At 47.7% G+C, this 17,508-nt stretch overlaps 1 protein-coding gene across 2 annotated transcripts in view; it reads right to left on the bottom strand.

Moving 5' to 3' along the window:
- Positions 1-17,508, bottom strand: part of ZC3H7A (zinc finger CCCH-type containing 7A) — a 163,031-nt gene that overhangs the window by 12,622 nt on the left and 132,901 nt on the right. For both annotated transcript variants that reach the window (XM_077448975.1, XM_077448974.1), the window contains one exon: positions 16,430-16,593. In XM_077448975.1, coding sequence (XP_077305101.1) covers positions 16,430-16,593 — 164 coding nt within the window. The remainder of the gene's footprint in view (positions 1-16,429; positions 16,594-17,508) is intronic.

The following is a 17,508-nucleotide window of genomic DNA, read 5'->3' as shown; positions in this document are numbered from 1 at the left end:
TAGACGCCAGGTCCGGGGCATAGCCTGAGGGGCAAGTTGGAGGGTTGCCCAGTAAGGTGCGTAATCTGAGAGTGTGCTGGGGTGGAATCCTATGTCCTCAAGGAGAGGAAGCAGGATATTGGATACTACTATAAAGTCTATACGAGACATAGTGGAGTGCGTCGCTGAGAAACATGAGAATGTATGGATGTTTGGATATTTGTTACGCCATGTATCTGTTAATGCAAATTCTGTGAAGATATGACTGAGACGAGTGGTTGTAGGCCCCAAGAGGGTTGGCGTCGGGTGCACATGGTCTAACTCTGGGTTAAGAACCATGCTGAAGTCACATAACCAAATAGCGGGTGCAGCTGGATGTTAAGCCATAAATAGGAAGCCGTCAATGACCACCACAGAACTACATGGGGGAAGGATATAACAGGCTAGGATCAGATAAGGCCTTCCATATAAAACAATATGCATAAATACAAATCTGCCCTGGGGGTCTGTTCATATGGTAATCATCTCCTATTATACAGTTTTGGCAATTAGGACTGATACTCCACAAGAATAGAAGGTATGGGTAGCATGGTAAGCCCATCCTATCCATGGATGCCAGAGAGCAAGTTGAAGTTTGCCAGTGATGTGTGTTTCACACTAGGACCACAATATCTGCTTGATGGGACTCGAGATAGCCAAAAACTACAGAGCATTTCAGCTCATCTCAGATTCCGCGGACGTTCCACCTAAAATTTTTTACTGGGGCCATACAGTTAAGTGAACTTTAGTGATCAATATCAGGAGAGATGGCAGTTTAACCCCCAGAACAGGTCTGCATAAACCAAAATGCAGTACATTTCCGAGATACACCTGAGCTGTACAGTACCAAGGGATAAAGCACCATGCAAAATACAATACATTGCGATTAAAGTACCTTAAACAAAACTTTATAGTTATATCCCTAGACCCCCACCCTGCTTTCCACAGCACAAACAAGGCGGGAGCATAATACCCAAAAACACAAAAAGAACTGGCATGTAGACAAAATATTGAACTGAAGGACCATAGTAGTGTGGAATGGCAAGATCCTATGGGGGGGCGATCTCATGCTGGATAGTTAAAGTAGTTCAGGGCTTCACCATTTGGTGTGCCCATGTCAGAGGAAAAGGCTGGGAGCATGTGTTAGAGAAGACACGAGGGGTGAAGGCATGATGGAGGCTCAGAAGCTTTAGGAGCAGATCCCGAGGGGGGGGGGTTTGTACAGTCAACAGTACTTCAACATGGACCGCCCCTGTACGGTGGTGATCAATATAGTATGTTGAAACAAGAAACACTCAGTATAAATGTAATGTTCTCACAATAACCAAAGTGAAAAAGGGGTTAACATCACACAAGGCGATTTCTGTCAGCATTACATTTATCCAACCTTGCAGACACCAACTCCAGGTCCTCAAAAAAGTGTACCCGGTTGTCTCCTACCACACAGACAGGCTGGGAATAGCATGACAAATTTCAGGTTCTGAATCCGGAGGCGTCGCTTAACATCAGATTTAACCACAAGGTATCCCTGCTCATACCAGTAAGCACCTTCTGGTACAAGATGTTTCCCATCACTAATAACTTATTTGTGGCTCAGTGGATCATATGACATGTAGGAACCACAAATAAGTTATTGGTGATGGGAGACTTAGTGTGTAGGGTGCTGATTGCAAGTAATCCAAAAGAATGTTGTAGGTAAGAGATCAGCAGCACTGTCACTAAATGCCAGGTTGGCTCTTGGAGTAGTCTAATGTGTTGAGTTAACCCAAAATGGTGCCAATACCTGGAGCATGCATGGTAGTTGTAGGTATGGAAAAAAACACTATGCTACTATACTACTATGCATGTCAACTCACACCACCTCCTTTATCACCTGACTTTTGCTGTGTTTTACACAAGGCACTGTAAAGTCCAGCCTGCCAAACACCACCACCTCAACCCCCGACCTATGCTGCTGGCCCGGATCTTGAGTTACAACTAACAGTGACTTGCAGAGGCACCACTCATCACCAACAAGACACCTACACCCCTTAACACTGTGCCTTCTTGAACATTGAACACCCCCCCCCCCCCAGCTGCTGTGACTGCAGCTGACTGTTATCTTCCTCCCCCTGCACCAAAACTGTACTCCAATCCCAATGGTCTCTGTGACGGACTGTGTGGCACCCTGCTTGGGTGCCTCTGCCAAGATACAGCTTCCTCCACTCTAGAATCAGGAACCAGATTTTTTTTATTGAAAATGTATATATTATAGCTGAGCTGTGCACCCAAGAACAAGACAACACTAGCTTAGGTGCAAACTGGAACTCTTTTTTGAAAACTCACACAGAAATTATACCACACATAATAGGATAAGGGCTTAAACACATTATCCAAAACAATGCAAACTTAAAACAGTAATATCATCAATGCATCTAACAGTACATCTATTGAACAGCCAACAGTGTTCTAATCAACAGTAAGCTAATCATATCTACAGGAGAATTAGCAGTGAGACAGAACCAATATGCGGCTCAATTAACAATGGGAACTCACACCTAGGAGGCACACAATGGAAAGACATCTTAATAAACAAATTATAGCAGCAGACTCCAGGATCAGGTTGTTTTGAGTGGATTATATTAACATCTTTTCTGAATCTCTGAGTCTGGGGGGGAGGCGGGGGTTTGAAGCAGTGATTGCTTGCTGGTTTGGGCACAGAGGCCCCAAATCTGTATCCAGGTCCAAAGTTCCCAGATTCTGTGTGTTTCGGGGGAGGCATGGACTCAAATCCGAAGCAAACCTATTCCAAAGATCCCCCAGGCACACAACTCCCAAAGAAAAAGAGCCCCTCAAAAGCCAGGGCCCAGAATCAGTAGACAAGGGACTACCCTGTAATAGTCCCCTCCAAAAGCCCCTGTCTTGGTTGGGTCTGTCACAGTTTACAAACTCTATTGTATGTAAACCCCATACTCTCTCCCTTCTCTCACCACCTCTCCCACATGTCCCCACTCACGTTGTCGCTGCACCAAAGCCTGCCACCATTGTACCAATGTTAATTTTTGCACTCTCCACCACTGCAGTGACATGTCCTTCCTTTTCAGACCCTTTAACCACTTGCTGCCTGCCATATAGCAAAATGATGGCGGCAAAGTGGTTTAGATATCCTGACCGGACATCATATGACGTCGCCAGGATATCAAGCCGCTGCGCCCCCCCGCTTACGGCAGTCATTGTTGCGGTGTCTCAGTCTGACACACCACAACTCCGATCTAGGTAAAGAGTCTCTGACAGAGACTCTTTACCATGTGATCAGTCGTGTCCAATCACGGCTTATCACAATGTAAACAGGAAGAGTCACTGATCGACTTTTCCTCACTCTCATCTGTCAGCTGCTCGAGGATGCCCGCACTGGACCACCATTGACACCAAACTAGACCACCAGGGATGCCAATCAGTGCCCACAATGGGCATCACTGATTGGCAGGCATGAATGTTTGGCACTGATTGGCATCCATCAGTACAATCTATTACTGTAAATCAGTGCCACCTATCAGTGCCCATTCTTGCCACCTATTAGTGCCCATCCGTGCCGCATATTAGTGCCCCATCATCAGTGCCACCTCATCGGTGCCCATCAGTGCCGCCTTATCAGTGAACGTCAGTGAAGGAGAAAACGTACTTATTTACAAAGTATAGTAACAGAAACAAGAAAAAAAAAATTCGGTCTTCTTCTGTTTAGCAGAAAATAAAAATCCCAGAGGTGATCAAATGCCACCAAAAGAAAGCTCTATTTGTGGGAACAAAATGCTAAAAAATTTAGTTTGGGTACAGTGTTGTATGACCGCGCAATTGTCAATCAAAGTGTGACAGCGCTGAAAGCTGAAAATTGGTGTAGGCAGGAAGGTGTATAAGTGCCCAGTATTAAAGTGGTTAATAAGCGTTTTCCGGCAGACCAGATGGTCGCCAGAGTCTCTATGATCATCGGAGGCTGGGCACGATGTTATGACATCACGCCCAGCCTCTGCGTTCAAAAAAACGGCCGCATTGGCTAGGAAGCAAGGATTGTTTTTTGTTTTTTTTAATTTCAGGCTTACTAGCCTAGTGGTGAGATGTGGGGTCTTATTCACCCCATATCTCACTGTAAAGAGGTCCTGTCATGTCATATTCCTATTAGGGATGGGATACATTCTGCCGATGGATCTGGATGGATCTGCCGATCCAGAGACAACGGAGATTTGTCCCACTTCGTCAGAATCTCCTTCTGCAGGACTCTCATGTGGAACTGGGCATAAGGTACCGCCTCGAAGAAGGTTACCATGAGCCCCAGCACTCGCATGAAAAAGCAGAGCGACGGCCACTTGTGGCTCATCAGTAGATCTGCCGCCGATCGGAGAGTCCTCAATTTGTCTGAGGGGAGAAAAACCCTCGCTTCCCTGGAGTCCAACAGTAACCCCAGGTACTCCAGATGCTGAGTCGGTACCACCACGACATCTTTAGGTTCAACAGCCACCCAAAATCTTGCAGGGTCTGCAATGTGATCGCCACATTCTCCAGTAATTCTAAGGCGGAAGAAGCTCTCAGGAGCAGATCGTCTAGGTAACCCACGATCATGCGTTGTCTCAGCAAGACCAATACAGGAGCCAGTACCTTGGTAAAGACTCGGAGGGCTGATGCCAGGCCAAAGGGAAGAGCCAAAAACTGGTAGTGAGCTTCCCTGACTGCCAAACGCCGAAATTTTTGATGCCGAAGGCATATGGGTATGTGCAGGTACGCATCCTGGATGTCTAAAGACGCAAGGAAGTCCCCTTGATGGATTGCAGCGACTACTGAGCAAACTGATTCCATTCTAAACCTCTGCACTTTCACAAAGTGATTAGGGCCTTCAAGTCCAAGATTGGCCGTACCCCTTCCTTCTTGGGAACTGCAAACAGATTTGAGTAGAACCCCTGGAAGCGCTCCGAATCCGGAACGATCACCCCTTGACACAGCAAGTCCCTCATCGCCCCTAACAGGGCCTCCCGGCGAATCGGGGACATGGGTATGCTGGAGGCAAAGAATCTGTTTGGCGGCCAATAGAGAAACTATCTTGTAGCCCATGGAAATCAGATCGCAGACCCATTGGTCGATTAACCGGGAGGTCTACCTGGCTACAAACTCCCGAAGGTGACCCCCCCACCCGGGACATGGGTGGAGGCAAACCTTCATGCGGTAGCACTTTTTCTGCAGGCTTGTTAGGCTTGCGGTTCCAGGGACGATTCTGACCGTCCGTGGGCATCCTGTCGGGCAGGGGGTGTTTTGCCGAAGCACCGGGCGGACGAAAAAGCAGATTTTGAGCGGAAAAAGAGGGCCCTTGCCTGCGGCGTGGCTCCTTAGCCTTCCTGCCCTGTGGGAGCAGAGTACTCTTACCACCCGTGGCATTTTTAATAATGTCATCCAGCGAGGCTCCAAAGAGCCAGTCGCCAAAGAAGGGAAGATCCGTCAGGGCTTTCTTGGATGCTTGGTCAGCAGACCAGCATTTCAGCCAAATCAGGCGCCTCAGCACCACAGCTGACACTGAAGCCCTGGACAACAGCGGGAGAGTGTCCAGGGCCACGTCAAAAACGTACTTAAGGCCATGCACTAGTTGGTCTGCTAGCTCCACGCAGACAGGGAAGGCATTCTGCTCACCCAATTCACGGTGCAAAAGTTTTGCCCACTCAGTCAGTGTCTGCGACACCAGTGTGGATGCCAGTCCAGGTCGCACGGCTGACCCCACAACCATTAACAAGGAATGAGCCACTGCCTCGGCCTTCCTGTCCGTGGGATCCTTGAATGCAGGAGTTCCCTCAAATCGGGATCGTGGTTACTTTATTTAAGCTAGATACTGGGGGGTCCACGACCGGAGGAGCCGACCACTTTTTGAGAAGGCTTTCCTCAAAGGGGTAACGTACCGCCAAATGTTTGGGGACCGGAAAGGTCCATTGTGGACGACCCCATTCCCTGTAGATGAATTTGTCAAAATAAGTCAAATACGGGAACACCTTAGGTGAACGTGCTGGCTTGCAGGACCCAAAAGGGATCGGAACATCAGCAGAGGAAGAATCCGCTGGCTGTGATAAGTGCTCCAACAAGCGCCTTGTCGCGCCTGGACGGGGAATCATCCTCACTGTCCGAATGGTCCTGGTCAGCCATGTCTGATAGGTCAGAGCAGGGGTCTCCAGCCACAGCAGGGCCCGAGTCTGCCTCAGAGCTCTCCCCAGAGGATGGGGGGGGCAGGGGGCTCTTACGTGCACCTTTCCTGCCACGTGCCGCCTCTATCTTAGCAACATAGGAGTCAAGGAATGCCGTCAGGGTGTCCATGCGCACCGCACTAACCGCAGGTGACCCGGTTGCTATAGCCTGGATTTCGAAGGAAGAAACACCAGTTTTCGAAGCCATGCTGACCCTAGCCTGTCTGCCACCTGCAAGGGTACTTAGGACAGTGAAGGTCCCACCCTCCTGCTGCCGCCGCGTGGGGGGGGGGGGGGGGGGTACTTAGCGTTAGACTCACCACCCTGGGGCGTTCTGTGAATACCAACAAACAGTGCCTGTAGTCCCTAGGAGGTTCCCAGTTGCAGAGAGGAGAAAAAACTGTGTCAGCAGCAGCAGCTCCAACAGCGGTGCAACGATCTGCAGAACAGCTTCAGCACAGAGCTATCCAGTGTCCCACACACACAGTGGATACAGGAAGTAACAAGAGAAAGCACATGTCATGCTGTCACAAGAGGACAGCAGTGAAGAAATCCTTCAGGCTTTCACAAAATGGCCGCCAATGTAATCAATAGGAATCCTAAGGAAAATGGCTGCTGAAGCTCACCAGGGGAATCTATAGCTTTCCCAAATCCAAGATGGCATGCGGTGAACAGAGCAAAAATAAAACCGAGCTGCCTGCTGACAGACGGACAACCTCCACAAAAACTGCTTTTTTGGGACCCCCAGACCTGGACTCAATAGCAGCCGCACAGAGCCCCCACAGGTGAGAAACAGCAACCCACACACACCGCCCGCAGCGCATGCAGACATGCCCCTCAGAGGGGGCAGGGAGGGGTGATAGGTACTTGGGAGAGAAGATAAGGAGGTGAGGTGGCCCCCGAATCGATCCCCCAGGGAATGCCCAGCTGCTCCCCCCACCAAAGCAGGGAGAGCCGTACTTACCAGTCCTGAAGAGCTGGGAGACATTCCATCATAGACCTACACCTGCGCAGTTACAGGGTAGCTGCTGGCCTCGGTATACTGTGATCCAGACATCAGTAGCCGGTCATATGTATACCCCGGAGCATTGAAGCTCACTGACCACCTCTGGAGCATGAGGTATGTCGTGGCCTGCCGAGGCATAGCTGCGACCTGCTCACGCTCGATGGCCGGACTGGGGAGACTACAGGGATATAATTAACCAGCCTGTCACCCAGCCGGCAGTTGATAGAAGATCTCAGGATCTCTCATCTTGCGCAAAAAAACAGAAAACCTGCAGCAAAAATATGGACCGAGAGGCCCGCAGGGTTACCTAGGTCATTGTCCTTACTAGGCAAAATAAAAACTGAAGCTGCTAGCAGCAGGAGGAGGGTTGATAGCACGGGGGCCGCCCCTCTGGGGCGGGATTAAAGTTCTGTGTATTGTGTAACAATTTTGCCTAGTTTCTCCTAATGGCAGGCTATACAACCCATTTAGTTACAGAGAGGAGCTGTGTCGGTCAGTGAATATAAGAGAAATATATACCGTATTTATCGGCGTATAACACGCGCCGGCGTATAGCACGCACTCCAAGTTTAGGAGGGAATTTTAAGGAAAAAAACGTTTAGGAGGGAAGTTTAAGGGAAAAAAAACTTACATTTAAATGCCCATCAATGCAGCCTTGTCAGTGTCCATCTGAAGCCTTGTCAGTGTCATATGCAGCCTTGTCCATCATTGCACCCTTGTGAGTGTCATATGCGCTTTGTCATGCAGCCTGTCTATCATTGCAGCCTTGTCCATCATTGCAGCCTTGTCCATCGTTGTCCCCTAGTCAGTGTCATTTTTAACCTTGTCTGTTTATTTTCGGTAGTTCTCGGCCGTTCTCGTCGGCCGCTCTCGGCAGGTTTTGGCCGCTGAGAAGGGCCGAAAGCCGACGAGAACGGCTGAAGGTGGCCGATAGCCACCAAGAAGGGCTGAAGGTGGCCGAAAGCTACCAAGAACGGGCGAAAGCCGCCGAGAAGGGCCGAAGGTGGCTCAAAGCCGCCCAGAGGCTCCAAAATAGTGGAGGATCGGCGTATAATACGCACCCGCGATTTTCCCCTGAGGGGAAAAAAGTGTGCGTTATACACCAATAAATACGGTAATGTTTGGGGGTTCTATGTAATTTTAGAGCAAAAAAATTATGATTTTTACATGTAGGAGCGAAGTGTCAGAATTGGCCTGGATGCGAAGTGAATAAAAAACTGAGCAATGTTACTCTATGTCACCAACCTGTATGTGTCTATGCTTCCCATTTTGCAAGAATGTCAGCGTTCTGGCACCTTGAGCAATTTTCTAAATCAGAAATCCTCAACTTGTTCCTTTTGCCACACCAAGTCCAAGCTCTCCGGGATAATTTTTCCTTATAATTTTGCTCTTCTACATTTAAATACCTAGGTGGCAGGATCCCTTCTGACTTTTCACAATTGTGCATGGTGAATTAATCCCCCCCTCCCCTCCTATCAGTTCTATTGTATTGGTTGGTGTGGTATGACTTCTGGACAGGCATAGGCATCAGTAATCCCAGCACACAGGGACCATTCCAACCAATGTAAACTAAGCTACGCATGTGCAGCTCAATCAACATGCCACTGAAGATTGAGAACAGGCAGGTAGGTGTATGTAATTGCAGAAGAGACATTGAATGTCTCTGAACACTTCCGGATGCAGTGCCCATTCTCCTGCGTCCAGCATCTGGCGACTTAGTTAGACCGCCTGCCAGTTCTCCACTTCGGGGATGTAAATGGCCGATAGGGCCTGTGCATGTTGCTCTGCCCACTGAAGGATGTGGGCGACCTCCCCTGCTGCAGCCGAGCTTCTTGTTCCTCCTAGATGATTGACATATGCCACCGCCGTGTTGTTGTCTGACTGGATCCTGATCGGACGCCCTCAGAGTCTCATCGTCTATGTGGAGAGGCAAAGCTTTATCGCTCGGAGTTTGAGCACATTGATCGGCAACTTGGGTTCCTCATCTGACCAGAGACCCAGGGTCAACTGTACTCCCAGTACTCCACTCCAGCCAGTCAGGCTGGCATCTGTTGTGATCACAGTCCAATGCAGAGGTAGAAACGACTTCCCGAACCGGAGTACCGGGGACCTCAGTCACCAAAGCAGGGAGTCCCTGACTGACTAGCTCACCTGATTCTGCCAATCCAGGGATAGCGGAGATATGCCCCATTTGGCCAATATCTCCTTCTGCAAGACTCTGGTGTGAAACCAGGCGTACGGTACCGCCTTGAGGGAGGCCACCAGGAGGCCTAGAACTCGGATGCAGAAACGCAGCAATGACCACCTGCAGTTCAGCAATAGTTTTCCATGGCTCTGAGAGTGCACTTTTGTTTGAAGGGAGAAATCTCTCACTTCCATGGAGTCCAGCGGTAAACCTAGGTACTCCAAGCGCTGAATCAGAATGAGCACCGACTTTTTTAGGTTCAACAGCCACCCAAATTCCTGCAGGGTTTGCATGGTGATCGCCACATCCTCCTTTAATTCTGAGGCGGAAACTGCTCTCAGAAGGAGATTGTCCGATAACCTAAGATTGCGATCCCGCGTTGTCTCAAGAATGTCAAAATTGGAGTCAATACCTTGGTAAAGACTCAGGGTGCTGAAACCAAGCCAAAAAGGGGGCGCCACAAACTGGTAGTGGGCTTCACCGACTGCAATTCGCAGAACACTCTAATGCCTGAGGCATATGGGTATATGCAGTTACGCATCCTAGATGTCCAAAGACGCCAGGTCCCTTGATGCAGTGCAGCGACTACTGAGTGAATTGATTCCATTCTGAACCTCTGTACTTGAACAAAGCAATTGAGGCCATTAGGTCCAAGATTGGTACCCCTTCGTCTTTGGGGACTAAAAACATATTGGAGTAGAAGCCCTGGAACCTTTCTGACTCTGGAACAGGCACAGAAACAGGCAGTATGGGACCTGCGGCTTAGCAGGTCCCATAATGCCCTCAAAAGGGCCTCCCAGCGAGCCGGGAGTAAGGGTATGCTGGAGGGGAAGACTCTGTTTGGTGGCCAAGAGAGGAATTCTATCTTGTAGCCAGAGGAAATCAGTTCGCAGGCCCATTGGTCAGATAGCCGAGAGGCCCACCGCTGCAAAATCCCAAAGGCGATCGCCCACCCGTGTGATGGGTGGGGGCAAACCTTCATGCGGTTGGCTCCCTATCAGGGAATTAAACTCCGGTCTCCCGCATGACAGAGGGGGATACTCTCCACTATACTAACGAGGAAGCACTTTTGCTTGCAGGCTTGTTAGGCTTGCGGTTCCAGGGATGCTTTTGTCCCTCAGAGGTCATCCTGTTGGACTGGGAGCATTTAGCCGAAGTCCCGGACGGATGAAAAAACCTCGAGTGGAAATGAGGGCCCTTGCCTGCGGCGTGGCTCCTTAACCTTCCTGGCCTGTGGGAGCAAGGTACTCTGCCCACCTGTGACATTCTTAATAATGTCATCCAACGAGGCTCCAAAGAGCCGCTCACCAAGGAAGGGTAGATCTGTCAAGGCTTTTATAGATGCCTGGTCCACAGACCAGCATTTCAGCCAAATCAGGCGCCTCCGCACCACTGCTGGCACTGAAGCTGGATGGCCAAGGAAGCGTATCCAGAGCCGCGTCCCAAACGTACTTAAGACCGTGCAATAACTGGTCTGCTAGTTCCACGCAGATGGGAGTAGCCTGCTGCTTCTCCCATTCACAGTGCAAAAGATTTGCCCATTCAGTAAGTGTCTGCGACACAAGTGCTGTGGTCAGTACTGGCCGTATTGCTGACCCCCCAACAGTAAATAAGGAACGGTCCACTGCCTCGGTTCCTGCCCGTGGGGTCCTTACACAGGAGCCCCCTCTACCGGGATCGTAGTTACTTTATTTAACCCGGTTACTGGGGAGTCCATGACAGGAGGAGCCGACCATTATATAGAAGGCTCTACACAAAGGGGTAATGCACAGCCATGCTTTTTGGGACCGAAAAGGTCCGTTGTGTCGCCCTCATTCCTGTATTTGAACTTATCAAAATAAGTAAGATACAGAAAAACCTTAGGTGTACGGGCTGGCTTATGGGACCCAAAAGGGACAACTACTGCAGCAGAAGGACCTGCTGTATCCTGATCTTCAGGGTATCACGTACAGCTGTGATAGGCGCTCCAACTAGCGCTTTTCTTGTGTGGACCCGGACGGGGACTCATCCTCATTGTCCGATCAGTCCTGATCAGCGTCATCTGAAACGACAGAGCAGGGGCTACCAGACTCAACGGGGCCAGAGTCTGCGCCAGAGCTCTCCCTGGAGGACGGGGTTAGGGGCCGCTTTCTAGCACCTTGCGCTCGCGCACTGCCTCCACCCTGGCAACGAACGTTCTTAGGACCGCCGACAAGGCGTCCAAGGGCACTGCACAGTTTGCAGATGAGCCGGTTGCAGTTCCAGTTTCTGAAGCCATGGTGACCCATCCTGTCTGGCACCTGTTGGGGACTTAGGACAGGTGTATAGTCCCACCGTCCAAGCTGCTGCAGGCTGAGGGGCCCCCACCGCAGGACTCACCACCCTACCGAGTTCTGCGCCATCAGCTAGTAGTGCCTGTGTCAGCTCCCAGGTGTCTGAGTGAAGAAACCGCGCTGTTCTGAGCCTCAGGGACCAGCGCTGGGCATAAAAACAGTGTTGGGTTACAACAAAATGGCAGCCGGGCGTCCAGTATAAAGGACATAATCACAGGGAAAATGGCCGCCGAACTACAGTAAAATGGTTCCTGACCATGCTTCTCCCCAAGTCACACCAAACATGACCGCCAAACAACTGTACACAGAGAGAGACAGTGAAAAAAGAGAAAATGGCAGCAGAACAGCGATATGGTGATCAGCATGTGCAGACCTCCAGCGGGAAGACAACAGCCACCCGGGGGCACAGCCACCCACCCAAGGTGAGAGCCCCCAAGGGACCCCTATCTATATGACACACACACCGCTCAGCAGCCTATGCAGCATTCCCCACGGGGGGGGGGGGGGGGGGGGGGGGGGGGGGTTTGGGGGAGACAGGGACTAGGTCCATCTCCTTCACTAGGCAGAAAAAAACTGAGGCTGCAGGAAGCAGGCTGGGGGTTGTTATTGAAGGGGCCACCCCTTGGGCGGAACTAGAAAGCTCTGTTTTTGTACATGTTAACATGTTCTGCCTAGTCCTCTCCTGGAGGTGGCATAACAACCCTATGGTCAAGAATAAAGGAGCTGTGTCAGTCAGTGAACGAAAAAGAAAAGGGTCTGGTATGGAGTGAGGCCTGTGTCTGACTATCTTTATGAATTCTCTCCTGTTTTACATCCTGGTCTATTTTCCATTATGCAGTGATGCCAGTGTGCATTCACAGTTATCTTTTAGGAATCATTTATATATTGTATGGTGAAGCACAGATGCATAAAATAGGGTAACTGCAATGTACTTGAACAGGTAGTCTCTGAGGATTGTTGGTCCGGGTTGAGATATAGCAAAATGTTTACAGGGGTCATTAAATGTGATGGATGCAAGAGCAAAACAGGATACCCATTATTTAGTGGGCTAACATCAGGGAGAGGTGGCTAAAGATACAAATGAAGACGAAAAAAAAAAAAAAAGAATCATCTGGCAACCTCAGATATTAATCAGCACCAAAAACCTCAAGGTCTGGACATAGAAAACAAGGAATCCACCTTCCATTGCTATGTGGCTTAATGAGGTCAGGAATATTAATGCAATGGAAGGCCTAGTGCTTATTGCTTAACCACTTCCCGACCAGCGCACGACGATGTACGTCGACAGAATGGCACGGGCAGGCATACTGGCGTACCGGCACGATCCCGCGCTGGTCGGGACCCCTGTGAGTCCGGTCGCGGGACCCGCGGACTCGATCGCCGCGGGCATCCCCGCGATCGTCTCACGGAGCGGCCGAATGGAGGAAATGCCTAGTAAACAGCATTTCTCCATTCTGCCTAGCAACTAGTGACGCTGATCTCTGCTCCATGTGATTGGAGCAGAGATCAGTGTTCACTAAATGAAAGCCCAACCCCCCCCACAGTTAGTAACACACCCCTAGGAACACTTAACCCCCACCCACTGGTTAACCCCTTCACTGCCAGTGTCATTTACACAGGAATCACTGCATTTATATAGCAGTGATTACTGTATAAATGACAATGGTCCCAAAAATGTGTCAAAAATGTCCGATGGGTCCCCCACAATGTCGCAGTCACAATAAAAATCGCTGATTGCCGCCATTACTAGTAAAAAAAAATAATAAAAAATTATTAATAAAAATGCTATAAAACTATCCCTATTTTGTAAACGCTATAACTTTTGCGCAAACCAATCAATAATCGCTTATTGCGATTTTTTTTACCAAAAATATGTAGAAGAATACGTATCGGCCTAAACTGAGGGAAAAAAATGTTTTTTTATATATTTTTGGGGGATATTTATTATAACAAAAAGTAAAAAATAATGCGTTTTTTTCAAAATTGTCGCTCTATTTTTGTTTATAGCGCAAAAAATAAAAACCGCAGGGGTGATCAAATACCACCAAAAGAAAGCTCTATTTGTGGGAAAAAAAGGATGTCAATTTTGTTTGGGAGCCACGTCGCACGACCGCGCAATTGTCAGTTAAAGCGACGCAGTGCCGAATCGCAAAAAGTGGTCTGGTCTTTGACCAGCAAATTGGTCCGGTCTGAAAGTGGTTAAGACAGAAAGGAACAATACGTCAAAACATGGTCACACTGGGATAAGTTTGTATATTCAGATGATGGGAAGTTATTCCTGGAAAGTTATTCTGGAGATTGGGGTCTCTCTTGGTTACTTGCTCTATAATACCATGTTGTTTTGAACTGTTTTTTGTTTTAGGTGAATGTGACACTTATTTTGCAGTATACTGTATTTGATGGATACTTTGTTCTTTTGTATAAATAAAGAATAAATAAAACAAGGAAAAAAAAAAACAAGGATCAAAACACACAAGCTGCCAACACTAATTACAGTCTTGTGAGAGACCCAAGCTCCTATTGCTTTTTCTTTGTAAATTCTGCTCTCCACCAGATTAGTACACGGGTTATCAAAAAATAAATAAATAAATAAATAAATATATAAAAAAAACCACACACACAGCTTCTCTGACTAAAAATTTTAGCTAAACCAGACACTTTCACCATAGAGTTAGTGCAAACATACATCAGGTTTGCAGCCATTGTTCATTTATTATATTAACCACTTGCTTACTGGGCACTTAAACCCCCCTCCTGCGCAGACCAATTTTCAGCTTTGAGCGCTGATGCACTTTGAATGACAATTGCGCGGTCAATACAACACTGTACCCAAATGAAATTTTTATCATTTTTTTCCCACAAATAGAGCTTTCTTTTGGTTGTATTTAATTACAGCTGGGAGTTTTATTTTTTGCTAAACAAACAAAAAAAGGTGCAAAATAAAAAAAATAAAAAAACATGTTTAATAGTTTGTTATAAAATTTTGCAAACAGGTCATTTTTCTCCCTCTCTGAAGTGCGCTGATGAGGCGCACTGATAGGCTGCACTGGTGGGCATTGATAGGCATAGTTAAGGCGGCACTAATAGGCACAGATAAGGTGGCACCGATAGGCACAGATAAGGCAGTACTGATGGGCACAGATAAGGCGGCACTGATGGGCAAAGATGGGCACAGATAAGATGGCACGGATGGGTGGCACTAATAGGTACCACTGATAGATGGGACTGATGGGCACTGATAGGTGGCACTGATGGGCGGCACTGATAGATGACACTGATGGGTACGGATATGTGGCACTGGGGTGCAGCACCGTTGTTGAGGCAGATTGTGGGTGGCACTGTAGGCACTGATGTGTGGCACTGTGGGCACTGATGGGTGGCACTGTGGGCACTGCTGGGTGGCACTGTGGGCACTGCTGGGTGGCACTTATTTATTCCTGAGGGGGGACAGGTGGGCACTGGTAAGCTGGCCGTGATCGGGACTAATGTCCCGATCATGGCCGCCGGTGATCGGCTTTTTTTTTCTCCTCGCGCTGTCAGCACGAGGAGGAATAATAGCCGATTACCAGCTCGGTTGTATCACATGATCAGCTGTCATTGGCTGACAGCTGATCACGTGGTAAGGGGTCGGGATCGACCCCTTGCTCGAATCCGTGATCAGGCGAGTATCATAGACTCGCCGATCACAGGGGGCGCGCAGGCCGCTCGTGCACGGGACGACGTCAATAGACGTAGTCCCGGCAAAGGAGGTCCGCGCTGTAGCCGTCATTTGGCTATAGCGCGGATCTCAAGCGGTTAAATCAGCTTATTCATTTTATGTCTAAAGTGATATTAAGGTCTCGTTATACTTGTTAGACATGTTATACTTACCTGCTCTGTGTAATGGTATTTCACAGAGCAGCCCAGATCCTCCTCTTCTCGGGTCCCTCATCGGCTGTTTTAGCCCCTCACTCCTTCCGAGAGAACCCACAGCCTCAACCCCGGTCTCTTCTCATTGGCTCACTGACTTTGCCTGACAGTAGTGGGAGCCAATTGCACTTTGCCGCTGTCTCAGCCAATGAGGAGGGAGAGTCCCAGAGAGCCAAGTCTCTCGTGCAACATCACTGGATTGAAACGGGGTTTAGGTAAGTATTAAGGGGGCTGTTGCACACAAAATGTTTTTTTATCCTAATGCAAAGAATGCATTAAAACAAACAAAAAAAAAAACCTTCAGCTTTTACAACCATTTTAATATCCTTTCTAAATCTGAGGTTGGAAGACATTGTAGGCCTGAATCATACACAAATCAGCCCAGGACCCCAAAATACGGTTGTATCCAAGACCTCAACTTTATACTGTCAGAGATCAAAGTGATTACCAAACCAGTTGCATCCTGTGCAGTTACAAATCTGTAATTATGATTTGCTATATTTAGTACTCTTTTTTTATTTTATTTTTTTAGGTATAATACATTTAGAGGCCAAACATGCTTATCACAATCTACACAGATAATTTTTAATACATTTTATAGAACTGGAATTTGAAATTGTCATACCTCTGTAGAGAGTCTGCTGGTCAGTTTAAAGCAAGCTTTGGCCAACCAACTCCTTCTTTGAGGATATCCCAATTAGGTACTGTATATGTATTTTTAGTATGGTGGTTTTAAATTTCAGTATGGGCACCAGCGATGTGTAATCAACATTTTAACTCAATCATGGCTGGAGATCAAAACACCTACCTTTTACACACACTGAAAGATCCAGTAGGGAAGCGGTGCTGCCAGATATTCTGGTCATCCTCAGAGTGGAATACCCTCTCTTTATGTTTTTCTGATGAGATGTGCATTTTCCACTGACGTTCACTATTGCAGTTCTTTCCACAAAGCCAGCAATGCAAATCAGCCTGTTTGTAACAATGAATAATAGCAAAATCATATTCTAGTAATAACCACAATTTCCGACTCAATTTTTTTGAAAGCCTAGTCTTAGTTTAAATTAAATGTGTTATATACTTGTTATATTCCTTAAATATATATGCTCACGTGTGAACAATACTTCCCAAGTAAATGATTGTTAACCATTACTATGCTACTATAGTTGTGATTACAGCCAGTTATGACTGCTCAATCCAGAAGGGCTGCCTGGAGGGGGAGATGAAATAGGACCAGTGACATCATCAGACCTGCCAGAAGACTGAAGGGTGAGGAGTAATGAGGTGGGAGATAGAAGCTAGAGTTCTGATTTAGCTATATGACCATTATTAATATTATATTCAAAAGATTAACTATATACCTTCCCAAAATGTAACAATCAAATTCCAAATTACTGGATGCAAAATACAGCGACATTAGGTATAATAAAATGGTTATAATTTTCTGTGTGCATATATATATATATATATATATATACACACACACACACACACAAAATCTCACAAAAGTGAGTACACCCCTCACATTTCTGTAAATATTTTATTATATCTTTTCATGTGACAACACTGAAGAAATTAAACTTTGCTACAATGTAAATGTACAGCTTGTATAACAGTGTTACAGCCATTAATGTCTAAACCACTGGCAACAAAAGTGAGTGCACCCCTAAATGAAAAATGTCCAAATTGGGCCCAAAGTGTCTCAATATTTTGTGCGGCCACCATTATTTTCCAGTACTGCCTTAACCCTCATGGGCATGGAGTTCACCAGAGCTTCACAGGTTGCCATTGGAGTCCTCTTCCACTCCTCCATGATGACATCACAGAGCTGATGGATGTTAGAGACTTTGCGCTCCTCTACCTTGCGTTTAAGTCTGGAGTCATGCT

Source organism: Lithobates pipiens, unplaced genomic scaffold (genome assembly GCF_037356315.1).
Source record: "Lithobates pipiens isolate NorthernLeopardFrog02 unplaced genomic scaffold, aLitPip1_a1.2 Scaffold_22, whole genome shotgun sequence".
Taxonomy (NCBI): domain Eukaryota; kingdom Metazoa; phylum Chordata; class Amphibia; order Anura; family Ranidae; genus Lithobates; species Lithobates pipiens.
The sequence above is the reverse complement of the archived record's forward strand: the minus strand, read 5'-3'. Positions and strand labels throughout refer to the sequence as shown.